Below are 17359 nucleotides of genomic sequence, written 5' to 3' on the forward strand. Positions count from 1 at the left end.
TTGAAGAATCTCATGTTTTAGTGGAGTTCCCAAGGAGGTAAAACTTGGAAGAGTGGAGTAGGTCAAGTCGTGACCAAACCACTATAAAACTTGTGCCTTGTGGATGCTTTCTATTCTCCTTCTCTTTGCACTTTGGTGGTTGGTAATCTCTTCCCTTTACTTGTGTTGATGTTTCATTGAACAAGGGTTAGAGTATATAAGCATAAAGTCATATTTAATCCCTATCCTACATTATATTTAATAACTAATAAAGGGTTAGACTTGTTAAGGCTTAATGGGCAAATTGATTTTCATAATCCACTTAATTAAGCCCCAAATTTTTAATTAGCCAATTCACCCTCCCCCCCTCTTGGATTGTCACCTTATATTTCATTTGGTATCTAAGCATAGGCTCCTAAAGAGATTTTTAAATTCAAAATCTACAAGAGATAAAGATCCGTGACAATCCAAATGGATTTTGAGTTAGGCCAATCCGCTATAATTCCTCCTTTTTTTTATGGATCAAATTATAGAACTTGGAAAGTAAAGATGTTTGCCTATCTCAAATCCATAGACATTGACATCTTAGATGTCATTGAAAGGAGATTTTCTATTCTAAGGAAATGCACTAAAAATGATGCAAAACTATTACTCAAAAGCTCTATTGTAATTTGTGTGGACTATGTCCTAATGCTTTTGAGAAAGTATCATCATGTACAAATGCAAAAGATATTTGGACTAAACTTGAAAATTCCTATGAGAAAAGTGATAGTCTCTCTTCAAATGATAAAAATATTATTTTTAAACAAAAAGAGACTCTACAAAAATCTTTTGCAAAGGAAAATTCTTTCAAACATTCAATTTCCGATTTGGAAAAACAAATTGGAAATTGGAAATCGGAGGTTAATGAATCTTTAGAAAGAAATGAAAAATTAAGTCATTTGAGCAAAATCTTGATAAACAAAAATGATGACTTAATTAAAAAGTGCATTAGTCTTGGAAAAGAAAATGAAAGCCTTGAAAACACAAACAAGGATTTAAATGAAAAATACAAAAAATGTTTGTGTAAATGAAGAACAATTAAATGCTAATTCATCTCATCAAAAGGAATATTTGAAAATCAATTGAATGAGATAAAATTAGTAAATGAAGAACTCTCATTAAAGAACCAAAGATTACAAGAAGAAAAATGTTCACATATGTATTCTTGTGGTTCTAGTTGCTCCTCATCTACCCACTCATATACATATTCATATTGTAGTAGATTAGGGCATCACAAATCTAAGTGCAAGCTTAGATTTGTAAAATCAAACAAGTTTGTGTGGATAAGAAAAGACTTACTTCTACACACAAACTTGGTTGGAACCAAAGTAATTTGGGTTCCAAAATTCCCCATTAAAGCTATGTATTGAAAATGCAAATATAATGGGTTGTGCTTTAATTGTTATATCATATGAATTCTATCTAGATACTATTTCAATATTACATTCAATGTATCTAGATCACTTGCGCTTTAACAATATATCATTTTATAATTAAGCATAGATACATATCATTAGTCATGTTTTTAATAGAATGTATCTTTGCTTATTGAGCTTCATGATCACATCATATATCACTTATAGTCTATAAAGAAAACAAGAAATTACCTCTTTAGACTATATGTTGTGCTTTGTTGAAAATCCTTTAGTAGAATCCATCTAAGTGCAAAAACACACATATGCACTTAGCATCCAGAACTAGATGAGTTAACATGTCAAATAGTGCTAGTCATAGATTAAACAAGTGTCACATTTTGTATCTAGCAAAATCCATTAAAAACTCATCTAAAGAACTTCATTGATATGTCCATTCATTCTCTTGAGCTTAAATGTTGAAAAATAGAAATGAATTTTTAGATGTCCTCACGTAGCCTAGGGATCAAGTTTACATGTCCATTAGAATCTCATAAAAGGAAGAAAAATAGGAGAAAATCGATTTGTCCACAAAATCCCTCGAAAATATCAAGAAATTGAAAATAGGGTTGAGGCGGTCGACCGAGCCTCGGAGGGTGACCGCGGAAGGCAACCTGGACAAAAATAAAATCAAAACAGGTTAGTCGCGGCGGACGACCGCGTGAACCCTGTCGACCGCGGATGGTCAAAATGGGAAAAATAAAAAGAGTAAGGCAGGTCACGGCGGGCGACCACGATAGCCCGGTCGACCGCAATGGTCGAAAACTGCTTTTTAAAGGGCATCCGCGAATCATTTTTCCACTTCCGCCATTTCCTTTCTCTCCTAGGGTTTTCTTCCTCCCTCTTCACTTCCAAGCTATTTTCGATCAAGAACTTCAAGAGTAAGGGTTCTAGTGAGTTCTCTTCCATTTCCTCCTCTTATTTTCTCGTCCTTCCTCTTCCATTTCTTATCTTTCACTCCATTCCAACTCTTCTTTATTTCTCTCTTCACATCTATCTCTAATCCACTGATTTCTCTCATCCCTCACCTTCTTCTTTCATCCTCCATCATCCTTCACCTAATCCCTCATCTTTCACCTCGTTTTCTAATCTTCTCACAAAACCCTAACCCTAGAATGAAATCCTCAAGAAGAAAAATGCTTGCACATAAAGAAAAAAGGCCAAGATCCGAATCCGAAGAAAATGAAGTTCCCAATAAACACTTCGTCAATCAACAAGCACAAGAAAGGTACGAGCTCATCAAAGATAGGCCGATCATCTTGGAAAGGAAAGTCGAGATTATTGACCTTATTGAGTTTGATCTCTTCAATCTCTTTTCGGCACAAGGATGGGTAACATTCTAGAATCTAACTCCTTGATCTTCCCCAAGCTTGTAAAGCTCTTTTATGCAAATCTTTTAATATCACATGGAGGAGCAGTGATGAATAGCTACTGCAAATCACAGCTTGTGTTGAATGTTGCAGAAATTTGTAATATCTTTGATGTCCCTAATAAGGAAAAGAGAATCTTCTTTTGGGGAAAATATGACATGAAGAACCATCACTTCACAAGGAAGGATGTTTACGAAACTTTAGGATCTTTCCCCCCTACAGGTGAAAAATTAAATATTATATATAATCAAATGAATCATCAAGCCAAAATAATCCATAAAATTGTGGTTCACAATTTTACTCCAAGAGCTGACAATCTTGATGCAATCAAGCCATTTGAAGCATTCTTAACTCACTGCATTATTAAGAAGATTCAACTGAACCTCGGTACCATTATTTTAGGATTCATGGATGAAGCAGTTAAGAAGGGAAAAGGAGGTTTATCCTACGGGATGCTCATCACTAAATTGCTAAAATATAACGGAGTTGATTTGATGAAGGCCCACTTCACACTGCCTGATCCAGTGCTCGATTCTTCTACCTTGATTCAAACGGGAGTAAGAGATACCACAGGGGGAGGTAGCAGTAGAGTTGACTCTAGTAGAGTACCATGGGGACAGGCTGAAGATGAACAAGCACAGACTACTGAGCCTCAAAAATCATATGAGCATCTTGTCAGATGGATTGACCACATGAGCGCAGAAATAGGACGGCTTACTAAGGCTGATATTCAGAGGGGCACTGATCATTCGAAACTAATGGATACCTTAGCCACTGACGAGAGAGAGAGAGAGAGAGAGAGCCCGAGAGCATGATGAGCTATTATAGGCTATATCAAGATCCCATTTTCCTCGACTTTACTCCTCGTCTCCTCCCCATGATCAGCATCCTCCAAAGATGTAATGAATTCACCAGTTTGACTGTAGTTGGTACACCATAAATGGTATACCATAATGCTGGTAGGACATCCTTATTATGTTGTGATGAATGTTGCCCAGTAAGGGTTTTATACTTGATGGACGTTTATGCCCAGTAGGGGCTTTCTTTTTGTAGATGTGGATGGATATGCCATGTTTGGCATATGTTTGGATGATTTTAGATAGTTGCCCAAAGGGGCATTGAGCTTTATGGTTCATTTTGTTTTTCATATTCAGAGATTATGCGATTTTATCCTTTGTAGTGGTGATGAGTTCTTGTTCCTCATACCCAGCATTCCTGTATCTCTGATGATGTTTTGACATGATGTGAAGAGGGTGTGTCTCTTCCATCCATTGGTTCATGTATATGGAGTTTTATGTTTCCCATATATATATACATGATCTTTTGGTTGCCATGGATGTGTATTTTGTTGATTTTCACTATTTTGTATCCATGTGTTTATTAGACTGAATTTGCCTCAAGGTCATCATATTATGTCTAATAATCATCCATTCTAATTCAAATTGTACTTCTCATTTGAATGGAGCAAAAATTAGAATGACTAAGGTAATTTAAATCGGGGCCTATGTGCTTAGAACTTTTACATTTAGATTTGATGCACAAAGTCAGGGGGAGCTTTCACTTGCAAATGTATAACTATCTAGAGCCAAACAGCTTAAACTCAAAATATTTTATAGTTCTGAGCATGTTCATGCTCAGGAAAAGACTTGTATGCCCTATGACAAGAAAACCCCTACATAATGCAACTTGTGAACCTGAAAGGTTAAGTTATAGATCTGAGCATATCCTTGCTCAGGTAGATACTTATCTGCTTCAAAAAGTCGCAAATGAAGCCCAAGTATTCAAATCATTCTGCCATGTCATGCACTACAACATAGGTTTCACCTAAGGCCGATGACAAATTCATAGGGGGAGAGCCAAAAGGTTATATCTTCATGTTTCTATATATCATTGTGATGTGCTCACAAGGTCTATTGCCCCTATTCTTATGCTAAACTTGCGAATCCGTTGATCAAAAAAAAAGGGGGGGGGCTTATCATGCATCTCACTTTTGTTTTCTCTTTGATAAGCATTCCTAGAACTTGAATGGTATATCGTATACAAGGCACATAGCTTAGACAAGCTATTAGTCATCTTGACTCCCCACTTGTTCTTGTAAATCTCTACCATTGTGCTGCTGCCAAAAGGAGGAGAATTTTGGAAATTGATTAGGTAGTCCAAATGTTCATGCACCATATGTTTTACAGTCATTAATTATAATTGTGTATATAGTGAGGGGGAGCTACGCTCTATTTTGTATATCATATCATGCATACTCATCTATCTGTTTTCTATCTCCTTCCTCCCTAATCAATTTGTTTGCCATCATAAAAAAGGGGGAGAATGTAAGCCCAAGGGTTCCCATGGTTTAATCATTCACCTTACCTTCTTGTTTTGATGCTAGCAAACTAAATTGATTAGCTTTTATTGACTAATGTGTTGCCTTGAGGTGTTGTGTTGTATATAGGAATGTCATGTCATAATCGTCATTACACAACTCTTCATAACACATGGCTTGTGGATCAAGAGACAAAGGAACAAAGAATTTGCACCTACATTTGGAGATGATCAAGTCAAGAAGCTCAACATGAAGATCCCACAACTTCCCCAACAAGTGTCAAGAAGGAGCTTGGACTTGAACATGCCATGGTGACTCCTCATGTACCTCGACATGCATTGATGATTAGAGGACAAGTCATAAGAGCCAAAATAAAGTTCAAAATGTTCATTCAAGCTAAAGAAGTCCAAGGAAGTGCAAAGAGCAAAGACATTCCAAGAAGTCTCAAGGTTCTTATTTTTAGAATGTATTTGGAGTCCTCTTGATTTTATGTTTAAATGAACTTTCAAAAAGGTTTTCAAATGGTTTTCACACTTAACTTTTTTACATCTTTGGAAACCATACACACACCCAAAAATGTGTTTGAAAACCTAGGACTGTAGCCCAAGACCAAAGCCTAAAGCCCTTGGAATTTAAAGTTAAAAATGAAATTTTACTCAGGGTCGGTTAACCGGGATAGGCCGGGCGACCGGGGGATGTTACCTGGAATTCCAGGGCATCTCGAAATTTATCGGGCGACCGCGGATATGTTTTTCGAAAATCCAGAAAACATCCAGGTTGGGCTTGGAGGTCGACCGCCATAGGTTCGGTCGACCGTGATAGTGTTTTTAAGCCGAAAATTAATTTCAAACAGGTAGCCCTTGCCGGACGACCGCCCTAGGGCCAGTCGACCGCGCTGGTATGATATTTGAAATTCAAACTAAGAGCCCGATAAGGGCGGGCGACCGTCGTGCCTCGGTCGACCGCCGCGACATGGAAATAGATCCGTTGGGGCTTGCGCAGGTTGACTTTTTCAACCCTGTATTTACGATTTTCCCCCCAAACGGTCATATTTCCTTGAGGGCTATATATACACTATCCAAACCTTTCTAAACAACCTTTTGGCAAGATTAAATCCTATCTTCTTGAACCTAAACTTTTAGATGAAAGGTTAAAACCTCTTTGAACTTGTATTTGTACATTCCATCAAGAAGTACTCCATAGGCTTTACATTTTATCTTCCTTGGAGTGTTTGTGAGCTTTCAAAGTTGTAATCAGCCTATCTAAGAGGCAAAGAGAGTTCTTTCTTTTATTTCTTCATTTGGTTGTGAGGGTCTCCGATTCTGCCCGTTAATAAAGGTGAATCATTGTAAGAGGGAGGTGCCCTCGCAAGTCTTTGTGTGAAAAGGGTGTGATCCCTTTGAAGGAGAAGTTGGTGTACGGCTTTGAGATTCGCCCGTTAAAGAATCTCATGTTTTAGTGGAGATCCCAATGAGGTAAAACTTGGAAGAGTGGAGTAGGTCAAGTCGTGACCGAACCACTATTAAACTTGTGCCTTGTGGATGCTTTCTATTCTCCTTCTCTTTGCACTTTGGTGGTTGGTAATCTCTTCCCTTTACTTGTGTTGATGTTTCATTGAACAAGGGTTGGAGTATATAAGCATAAAATCATATCTAATCCCTATCCTACGTTATATTTAATAACTAATAAAGGGTTAGACTTGTTAAGGCTCAATGGGCAAATTTATTTTCATAATCCACTTAATTAAGCCCCAAATTTTTAATTAGCCAATTCACCTCCCCCCTCTTGGATTGTCACCTTCTATTTCAGCAGTACTATGAGAACGAGTACGCAAAGCAATAGGAGAATCTGTAGGTACCTGAGAGGAGGTGGTCATGATCTCCAGCTGAGATGACGATGGATCAGAAGGAAGCTGATGGGTTGCAGATTTCAACTGCGCTAATATGTCTCCGTAGTAGCTGGAAGAGGAGCCACGGGAACTTGTAAAGACGAGGGCTCAGGAATAGAAGGAGACTCGGGTGCCGGTAAGGGACGAGAGGGAGGAGTAACAACCGGATCTGGAAGAACAGGAACAGGAAGCAGAAGATCAGAATCAGGAGCAGTGAGAATACTCTCCTGAGGAGTGCTAAAGTAAGGCTCGGACTCAAAGAAGGTAACATCGGCCGAGACGAAGGACCGACGTAAGCGAGGGCTGTAGCAACGATAATCTTTCTGAGTACGTGAATAACCCAGAAAAATACATCGTTCCGCACGAGGATCTAACTTATCGAGGCCGGGACTAAGGTAGTGGACAAATAACACACAACCAAAGACCCGAGGAGTGAGAGGAAAAGGGTCATGACGAGGATGTAAGATAGCAAAGGGGGAGGAACCACCCAGAACCGAGGATGGAAGCCGATTGGCCAGGTAGTAGGCTGTGAGGATGGCATCACCCCATAACTCTTGAGAACCCACATTTGAATGAGTACGGGCCCCATCGAGCTACGATCTCATCTTCCGTTCAGCCACACCGTTTTGTTGAGAGGTGTGAGCACAAGAAGATTGATGGATAATGCCATGAGTAGAGAGAAAATCTTTGAAGACATTGGATTTAGAGAAATATTCTCTATCGTCATCAGTCCGCAGATATTTGAGGGTACAACTACAACCAAATTGGTTGGTAACCTCGGCATGGAAAGTACAAAAGTAGAGAAAACCTCAGACCTATCATTAAGCAAATAAAGCCGTATCATGCGAGAAAAATTATCAATAAAGACAACAAAATCTATAGCCAAAAATAGAGGTAGTCCGCAAGGGACCCCATACACCAGAGTGCACTAAGTCAAAAGGGCAAGCATAGAAGGAAATGACACACGATGGTGTTTTTCAGGTTCACAAGCCTCGCAATGAAAAGACTAAAGAGGAGATGAAGTAATAGATGTCACTGTAAACGCTCGAGACAAGGGTGGCCAAGACGACAGTACCATTGATGGGCGTCGACAGAACTGTGCAAAATGGGATGGGAAGGTCCGTAGCCGCAACGATAAAGCCCATCTGCCTCACGGCCCGAGCCAATCGTCCTCCTAGTCGAAAGATCCTGAAATAAACAATAAGAGGGATAAAATGAGACAGAGCAATGAAGATGCTTAGTAAACAGAAAGTAAGCTAAATGGAGACTTAAGAACACATAATATTGAGGGCAGTGTAAGACCAGGGTGAGGATAGATGCTCCCAACACCCGAGATAGGAGTAGTGCTCCCATCAACAAGAATAATAGATTGAGAAAACAGTGGAAAAACGAACTAAGAGAGGAAGAAGTACCTGTCATATGATTTGAGGCTCCGGAATCAATGATCCATGAGCTGAAGCTAGTGAGAAAAGAGGCAGGAGAGCTACCTGGCTGGGCAAACCTGGCGGTCGGGGGGCGGCTGGACCACCCGAGACGCTGGGACTCCTCATATACCCCTTGAGAGATAAAACACCATCAGTAGACGTAGCGGGCCTAGGCTGAGAAGATGAGGCCTTCAACTCGGGACCATTGGGCGCTAAAAGATGAACGGATCTACCAAGGCAAGGCACAAGAGAAGGGCGCATCTCAGGATGGAGGGCATAGTATGTCTCTAGATAATGGCCCTCCCGTCGACAGTGAGCAGTAGGGACGTGGTCGACCACCACGAACTGCAGGGGAGTCGTGGCCAACCCCACGAGCACCACGGCTGAAATCACATCCACGACCACAACCAAAGGTACCACCGCCATGGGTAGCACGATCACCGGCCTCATAGGCTACCGTAGCAGGGATGTCAACATAGGGAGTGAGCAAATGGTCACCAATGAGGCACTGTTGGGCACGTAAGTAGACGTCTTGAAGAGACGGCATGGTGCCAGAGCCAAAAAACTGCTAGCAAAGGTGTAAGAACTCATGCCCAACGTCTCGAGGAAGTGAACTACACGCAACTGATCTCGTTGTTGAGCTGCCGTCGCGAGATACGTCGTGAGAGGCATGAGGACATCCAGCTACTGACAATGGGATACAAACAGACTATAATAGGTGGAGAGAGTGTCACCACGCCGGAGATGCATCAATTGTGAATCTGTGGCACAGATGCGGGCGAGATTGCCTATGCCAGAATAAAGAGCCACAGCATGGTCCCAAATGTGCTGGGAAGTCGGGAGATGCATCATGGCACCCGCAAGCTGAGTGGTCATACTCTTCCAGAGGAGAGTACAAACAAGGGCATCGTCGGTCTCCCACGTCTCATAAGTGGGATCAGTCAAAGCAAGAGGATCCTGACGAAGAAGTTAAATCTTCCGCCGAGCAACAAGATAAGTCTCCACAGCAATTTTCCAATTCAAGTAATTGGACCCATCAAGTTTGGAGGTGGTCATGGGTTGGAATGAACCCTCCACCGAAGAAGAATGACCAGTCGAAGAAGAGGATGGAAGAGGCGGAGGTACACGATCCATAGAAGGCTGGCCTAGAGAGGGATCCTCAATGATGGGGGAATCTTCCATGCAAAAAGACCGAAAAAGAGAGGCTCAACCATGACAACGGCGAGCACAAAGAAGAAAGAGCGGCTAGATGTGCCGAGAGAAGACACTGCGGCTCCGAGGAGAGACAATGAAGGAGAGAGGCATGAGACGGAGCCGCGGATTGAGTAGAAGAGGGGAGAAATAGCTTTAGGTCATGAGAGAAGAGGGTATGAGTGAGAAGAAGTTTAGGGTTCTAAAAAAGGTTAGTAAAGGGAAAACAAAGAGGCACAAGGAGAAAGAAGAGAGTGGATGAAGGGAGAGGGGTGAAGGAAGAGCTGGGTGGAGGAGCGAGAAACTGAAGGTGAGGGAGAAGAGGGACAAGGGGCTGGAGGGTCGAGGAGAAGGAGGAAAGGGTCGGGGTATGGGAGGGGAGGCGCGAGGGCCTTTGGGGGCAGGGGAGAGTGGCGGGGGGAAGGGAATAAGGGGCGAGGGGTCTGGGAGTAGGGGCGAGGGCCTAGGGGGCTGGGAGGGTGGCGCAGGGAAATGGGAGAGGGGGGCCAAGGGTCTGGTGGTAGGGGAGGAGAGGCGTGAGGGTTTGGGGGATAGGGGAGAGTGGTGCGGTGGAAAGAGAGAGGGGCGAGGGGTCTGGGAGCAGGGAGGAGGGCCGCGGGGGCTGGGAGTAGAGGTGGCGAGGGGGGTTGTGCAGGGAAGGTTGGGAGGAAGAAGAAGAAAGGAAAAGGAAAAAAAAAAAAGAGGAAATGGAGGAGAAGAAGAAGACGGGGGAAGGAGATGGAGTCCACCAATGGTCCCTAGGGCACCATCCCTTGGGCTCTGATACCATGTTGCAGGTGTAAGAATAAGAGAAATGAGTGAGTTGGAGAAGCTCCCCCTCACTTATGTATTTATATAAAGATAAAAGTATTACAATGACCATTATGCCCTTAGACTACACCTTAGTTATAAATACCGTTCCGGTCACCGTTCCGTTTTGGCTACTGGAACGGAACGTTTCGGCCGTTTCGTTCGGCGTATCGTTCAAAACTTTTCATTCTGCTCCGGCGTGGGGAATTTTTTTTAAAAAAAAAATAGTTAAGAATATGAAAAAAATCCAGTGGGTATAGTGAATTTTTTGGAATTTTTTGTTCCGCTCCGGCGAGGGGAGTTTTTTGGAATTTTTTGAATTTTTTTCAAATTTTTTGCAAAAAGATGAAAATAGCCCTCCCAACAGCATCCCCACGGTCATAAAACGAGGGTAAATATGTAAAATACACTCCCCAACAGCCATAAGGGCATTTCTGTAATTTTTTGGAATTTTTTTTATTTTTTCCAACTTTCCAGCACTTTCCGGCCGGAATAGGGGGTTTCCCCCATTCCGCCGGAACGGAAAATATAGGCATTCCGTTCCGGATCCGGACCAAAACCGGAATTCCGGTGCGTTCCGGCCGGAACGGAACGGAACGGAATTGATAACTTAGGGCTACACACACATATCTAATATATATATAGTCAATGTAGTATAGATTCAATAGTATTGTCTTCTTGTTGGATTTGCATGTTATCAAAGATATGCTTGCCTCTTCCACCAAAGTGAAGGACTTTAATATCTGAGTCAGAAAATGGAGATTTTGTGCCTCCGATGTCATTCATAATGGATCTGCTAATGCAGTGTTAGGAGTTGACACATGTGGCATGTTAAAAATTCTGCAGAACCTAGAAAATACAGATTGGGATACCACTGATGTCGCTTTATTAACAGAACGGAAGAACATCAAAAAGGGTAAGAGAAAACTAAAAGGTCTCATCGCAAATGTAAATTATGATGGGAAGTTTGACAAGAAGAATGGAGCTGAGGGGGAGCGAATGGGTGGAGATTGGTAGGCTTTCCACGAAAATTGGTGCATGGAACATTAGGAGCCGGGTCGAGTGAAAAAAAAAAAGGAGATGAAATTCAGGATCAAATGAGATGAAGTAGGGTAATACTATCCTTGTGGAGTCTCAACTTGAAAGTGTGGATGAAAAGACGATTAAGCATATTTAAGGAGCGTCCCACAGGGATTCGATGAATTTTCCACATCTCGGATGCTGGTGATATCATCATGGCATCACAAAGACATGCTTTCAAGCTTGGATTTGATGAGTGGTGTAACTTATGGTTTTGGTTTGGTTCTCTTTCTTGGTTGATGGCTTCAGTTGGATTAGGGATCTTATCCATGGTTCTAAATTTCTACCAAGATGGTACAAAATGACCAAAAGATTTATGCTTCCATCCCCACATAAATGCATATCGAAACCGGAACGCATACTGAAACTAAAACTGGAAGCATAATAATGACCAATACGTCCTTGGCTCCACAGACCTATCCTTGCAGGAGGCACCTCCCTTGTCGCCATAATAACCTCCAACACTGACATCATGTTTCCTTCGCCTATGAACATAGCACCCCCATGCTGAGGAACCTAGTAAACCTGACATAATCTAATACCAATTGTCAAGAGTCCGAAAACACTCCTGCCTCACACTCATGTGACATTTGTGCAACATCGCCTAAGTAAGCCTAAGACAATTGGGCAACATAGGCCACCTGACACTCACAAGGAATTACACAAGAAAGATGAAAGAATGCTTCGTATTACATTTGTAGAAACTGGAAATGCTTGTGAGCTTTTGGGGTGATCTCCAAATGGGATCTCAACTATGCATAGCCTAGCATCCTCACACCAATGGCCTGGGCTTCATCAAAGGACGATCATGTAATGAAGACTTGGATAAATTATTCAAGAAGGACCTTCTAGAATTCTCTACAAAAATCACAAAGAATGCAGAAAATTAATCTAAGATGTCTAATACTTATCTATACATATCGAGGTTCATTTCGATATTTACAAAATCTTCAGTAGGAGGCAGAAACCTCTGTTTCTGACAACAGGCTGAATACGAAACAGAAGGGTCCATCGATCCAACATGAACTGTGTAGTGTCAAGAGTTGCAGAGAGAGATTTGTTCAAATTGACCTGTGAAATAAGTTGTTTTGGGTTTTAATAGTGGGATAACCCATTTTCTTCTTTGTAAATTTCTCTGTCTTGGATCCATCCCTTCTCTAAATGCAAGGAGGTTGGGTTACGATCAACTGAGGTAGCTATGAAACCTGTTAGAATCTATTACATGCATGAGTTTCAAAGTTGTAAAAATCAAGCCAAAAGCACAACTCTCCACTAACATTAGCATTGTAGTTTTCATACGTGACCAATCAATCTAGTGTATAGCTAATGAAGATTCAGATCCTATGGTAATTTGATATGTATAAGTTTCAAATGATTACAGTAGTTATCTTGCATCCAAAGGTTTTTTTTTTTTTTTTGGAAATGGAAAAAGGGAAGGTTTGTGTGCACAATTTCTTTAGGAAATTGATATCGAGACTGAGAGTACGACCGATGGGAAAGCCCAACGATGAGAATGTGCCACGTGTGAAAATAAATCTTCTTTTTTTTTTGGTTGATTTTCCTAAACCTAGGGATTGCTCACTTCACTTGTGATGTGGCGAAAACCCATTTTTTCGGTCCCCTGCTCAGTCTGACTCTCGGTCTCACTAGCATTACTCATTTCTTTATACACAAAAGATATATATATATATATATATATATATATAGACAAACATATATATATATAACATATATGTACATATACTGATATGCATGTGTATGTGTGTATTCCTTCGACATGACTCGTCCGTTTGTTTGCACCCAAAAATAGGTCCCTGTTTCAACAAATTAGGAAAATTTTAGAGAAAATGTATCCATCATGAGTTAAGATGTAGATCAGAATCTTGCTACTACAGGTATTTTTCCACATTTGATAAGAGATTAGGAACCTAACATCCAGCCACATTTGATACTACATGTGATCGACATATAGCTCTTCAACAAGACAGAGATTTGAAAATTGAAGTTGAATATCCAAATCAAATACATAAAAGTAAAAATTCATATACCTCCAGATAGGAGATTGCCACGGTATCAGATTCTGGAGAGGAAGCAGCAATTATGTCCTCTAAAGCTCGGACCATAATACCACGCTCAGACTGATCATTTTTACCTAGATGACCAATGGTATATGTTTTCCCAGTACCTGTTTGACCGTAAGCCATCACTGTCCCGTTATACCCACCTAATACACTCTGCAAAAGTATATCAAAATGGGCAATATATGTTTAAACATTGCAATCTTATCATTATCCCAGGATAACATTAAACTGCCTACATGCAGAACCAAAGCATCCATGTATATTTCATGGGTGATTGCAAATATGTAGGGCACGTTTGGCTATCAGGAATTGTTTTTCATGATAAATCGGCATCTCCAAGTGGAGATGAGGGTGAAGTCAGCTACAAATCAGGAAACAAAATCGCGGCCGGTGATGAGAAGTGGCTAAAAATCCGGAAACAAAAAACTCTACTCAAAACCGGATCGACCTTTTCCGGTATTTTAGCAGCTTCTCATCGCCAATTGGAGACGCCCGATTTATAGTGGAAAAAATTCCTGGCAGCCAAACATGCCCGTAATGAAACAAGATTACTCCTAATCTTCAGTCCATCACTCTTAGTCACTTACCTCCACTACTGGTTTTGCAACCACATCATAAACACGCCGTTGAGAAGCACTGTCTGTGAGAACCTCGTCAAATTTAAATGATTCTGAACTCCAATAATTCTTCCTCAATATCAGCCTTTTCAGCTACACCAAGTTGGAAAAAAAAAAATTAGTTTGAATCATGCACATGTGGAGAACAAGAAATAGATTCGCATTAAAATAAAGTATTTTGTAATCACTGAGAATTAACCATGCTCCATTTGCAGAGAAATTATGTGGTACTCGTAAATCTCTATTGATGGAAAGATTAAACACCTCTGGCTGCAGTTCAACACAATCAGCAAAATCGGAATCATAAAGGAGATCTTCAGCATTCCTTGGTCGAAGTCTGACAGCTACGCGCACTCTTCCAGGAACTGTGGTAACAGTGCAGAACTGTCAATCGATGGGATTAGGGTTATGTTTCATTTATCAAACTTTGGAAAATATTTAAAACAAAAAAAATACTATGCCATTTTGAACAGTGATTTGTTTTTGAATGGATGATGGAATAATGTAATGTATGTTTGTATATATAATTTTATATATACATATATATATATATATGAGAGAGAAGTGTCTCTAGTCGGTCGACTAGATAAATTTATCCAGTCAGCAGACCAAAAACACAGTGGGCCCACGTTGTTTGAATGATCCAAAGCATTCATTTGATGGGCCCCGACATAGATAGGGTGTGCCCAAATAATCATCTCCATAGGATCATCCTAACCCTTCGATTTGTGGAGGTTAAAATGTACGCCTATAAACCTCCACAAATCTGTTCATTTTTAACCTTCACAAATCGAAGGGTTAGGATGATCCTATGGAGCTGATTTTTTGGGCACACCATATCTATGTCAGGGCCTATCAAATGGATGCTTTGGATCATCCAAACAATATGGGCCCACTGTGTTTTTGGTCGGCGGACTAGAGAAGGTTATCTAGTCGACAGACTGGAGACACCTCTCTCTCTCTCTCTCTCTCTCTCTCTCTCTCTCTCTATATATATATATATATATATATATATATATATATATATGTGTGTGTGTGTGTGTGTGTGTGTGTATATATATTTTTTATTTTTATTTCTTTTTTTAAATTGACAATTTCATTGATACTATGAAAGATACATTAGGGACCGGAGGTCTCGACTTCCATTACATAGCATCAAATAAGATTAGCTAGAAGTATACTCCTAGACCATTAAAAGTGTCTAAAACAAAAACTAGCCTATGCTATGAAAATAAACACCACTAAAGCTTCCTCCAAGCCTCCACAATTACGTTTCAGTCCCCCAAAAACTAAATGTCTTACAGTGTCCCAAAAGCTATGGGAGCCTCCCTCTTTTCGGGCATCTTCAACAACATCTCACCTTTAAACAGCTCACCTATACCGAGAACTTCTCCAACTCCTCCAAGATGTGCTGGATTTGAAAATCCGGCATGTCAATGAGAAGTTCCTCCAGCATCCGATACAGGCGACAAGTGTTTTTTCTTTCAACAATCCTTTCTTCCACTAATCGGATGCCTACCACCTTGTTAGCTTCCCAATTCATTCTCCTCTCTGCCCTTTCTTCAGCTAACAGTAGTTTGAAAAAAGGGTGTTCAAATAACGGCGAGTGGGTATCTTTGACCTCACATGTCCCACAGAGACTGTACAAAGTAAAGGGGCAATCCTTGGCATCTTGTTTAAAAGTTTTCCACTGCTTCTGAAGAAGCTTTTTAGTCATTTCTTTGTGGGTCGGATCAATAATAAAAGCCTTCTCCTCATCATAAGTCATCGACTTCATTCTCGTGAGGATATTTTCTAAGATTATAATCTCCATGAATAACCGTCTTCTCCGCGCAACCGAGCCAGAGGAGGAACCACCCGTGTTGTCTTGATTATCCATTCCTGGTTGCTGATTTGATTACCCAGAGGGAGGAAGAGGCGCCCAACACCTACTCCTATGGATTTCTTACTTCTCTACAAAGTAAGAAGTAAGCAATAGAAGGGATAAGTCCAAGTCCAAGGCCAAGTCCAAGTATTGAATAAGCGATTTCCTATAAGTCCAAGTCCAAGGCCTTACACCTTCCCGCTCTTCCATAGAAGGGATAAGTATTATTTTAGCACTAAAAGTTAAGGTGGCACACCCCCAAAGTCCAACCATTAATGAGTGTATAAGAAATTGATCATAACCCCAACTAAAGCTTGGGGCACCCCCCATCCATTCACAATACATACATTGGGTAGCAAGGGGACTTCAATAGACCTCGATTTATTTATCTTTAATGCTTCAACCCTTTTTTATGTAAATTTCAAGGGGATGCCCCTTTTGTCCTTGAGTAATTTTCCACAAGATGACCTCCCGACGGAATCATACTTGTCCATTCTGAATCATTGTTTCCTTAGTCTTGCGCTTTTCGTCTTTCTAAGTTCCAGATATGTACCCTGGTTGAGTAATCCAGAGGTCCAAGGCCTAATGATACCCAAATCTTTCCTTAAGTTCACAAGCCTACATTTCAATAACTTTTGACTCATAGGACTGACATGCCAAGACGAGGCTCTTTTCCCTTTCATAGGAAGGAACAGGAAAAAGGGGGCGCACTACCCTGCAAGAGACCTGATGCTGTTGTCAAATGCTGAAATTTGAGATTTAAATTCAAAGGCCCCATAGGGTCAACAGTTTCCCTATCCAGTTCCGAGCAGTGTGATAGCGAGGTCTCCAGCATCGCCGGTAGTTTTTCCGAGATCTGAGAAACGATCTTCGAAGGGTCAAATGCCAGAGGGGAAGGGGCCAATCCAGAGTGGGGTTTCTAAATTTCGGTTACAGAACCCAACTGCCGTCTATTACTCCGGATTTCGACTCCGACAAAGTAACATTGGCCCAATGTTCGGATCTGAATAGAGGTTGGAAGTAATTTCCACCACGGTACGAGAATTTTAACTGATACGAATGACATACATTGTTTATGATCCCCTTCCATTTTAACTTCCAAGACTCGACCAAGTAAGCCACCTAAAGCTTCAACCATTGATAATGCCCAAACATGAAGGGGGGTGCCATAAAAGTTAATACATATCGCCTCCACACCTTGGACATACTCTGTACTCCAAATAGAAAGAGAATGCAGTTTACTATCCCATACCACCTTTCCTTTGGCTAGGATCATGGCGGCTT

The 17359-nt window shown here is 41.0% G+C and overlaps 1 protein-coding gene across 4 annotated transcripts in view; it reads right to left on the reverse strand.

The window, feature by feature from the left end:
* The window catches only part of LOC143854295 (kinesin-like protein KIN-UA), a 107796-nt gene that overhangs the window by 81169 nt on the left and 9268 nt on the right, over window positions 1-17359 (reverse strand). For all 4 annotated transcript variants that reach the window (XM_077364176.1, XM_077364174.1, XM_077364175.1 and 1 more), the window contains exons 2-4: window positions 14476-14576; window positions 14182-14304; window positions 13562-13747 (exon numbers count right to left, since the gene is read on the reverse strand). In XM_077364176.1, coding sequence (XP_077220291.1) covers window positions 13562-13747; window positions 14182-14304; window positions 14476-14576 — 410 coding nt within the window. The remainder of the gene's footprint in view (window positions 1-13561; window positions 13748-14181; window positions 14305-14475; window positions 14577-17359) is intronic.

Source organism: Tasmannia lanceolata, unplaced genomic scaffold, assembly GCF_043159265.1.
Source record: "Tasmannia lanceolata isolate RefF3 unplaced genomic scaffold, GAP_Taslan_0.1 ptg000020l, whole genome shotgun sequence".
NCBI lineage: Eukaryota > Viridiplantae > Streptophyta > Magnoliopsida > Canellales > Winteraceae > Tasmannia > Tasmannia lanceolata.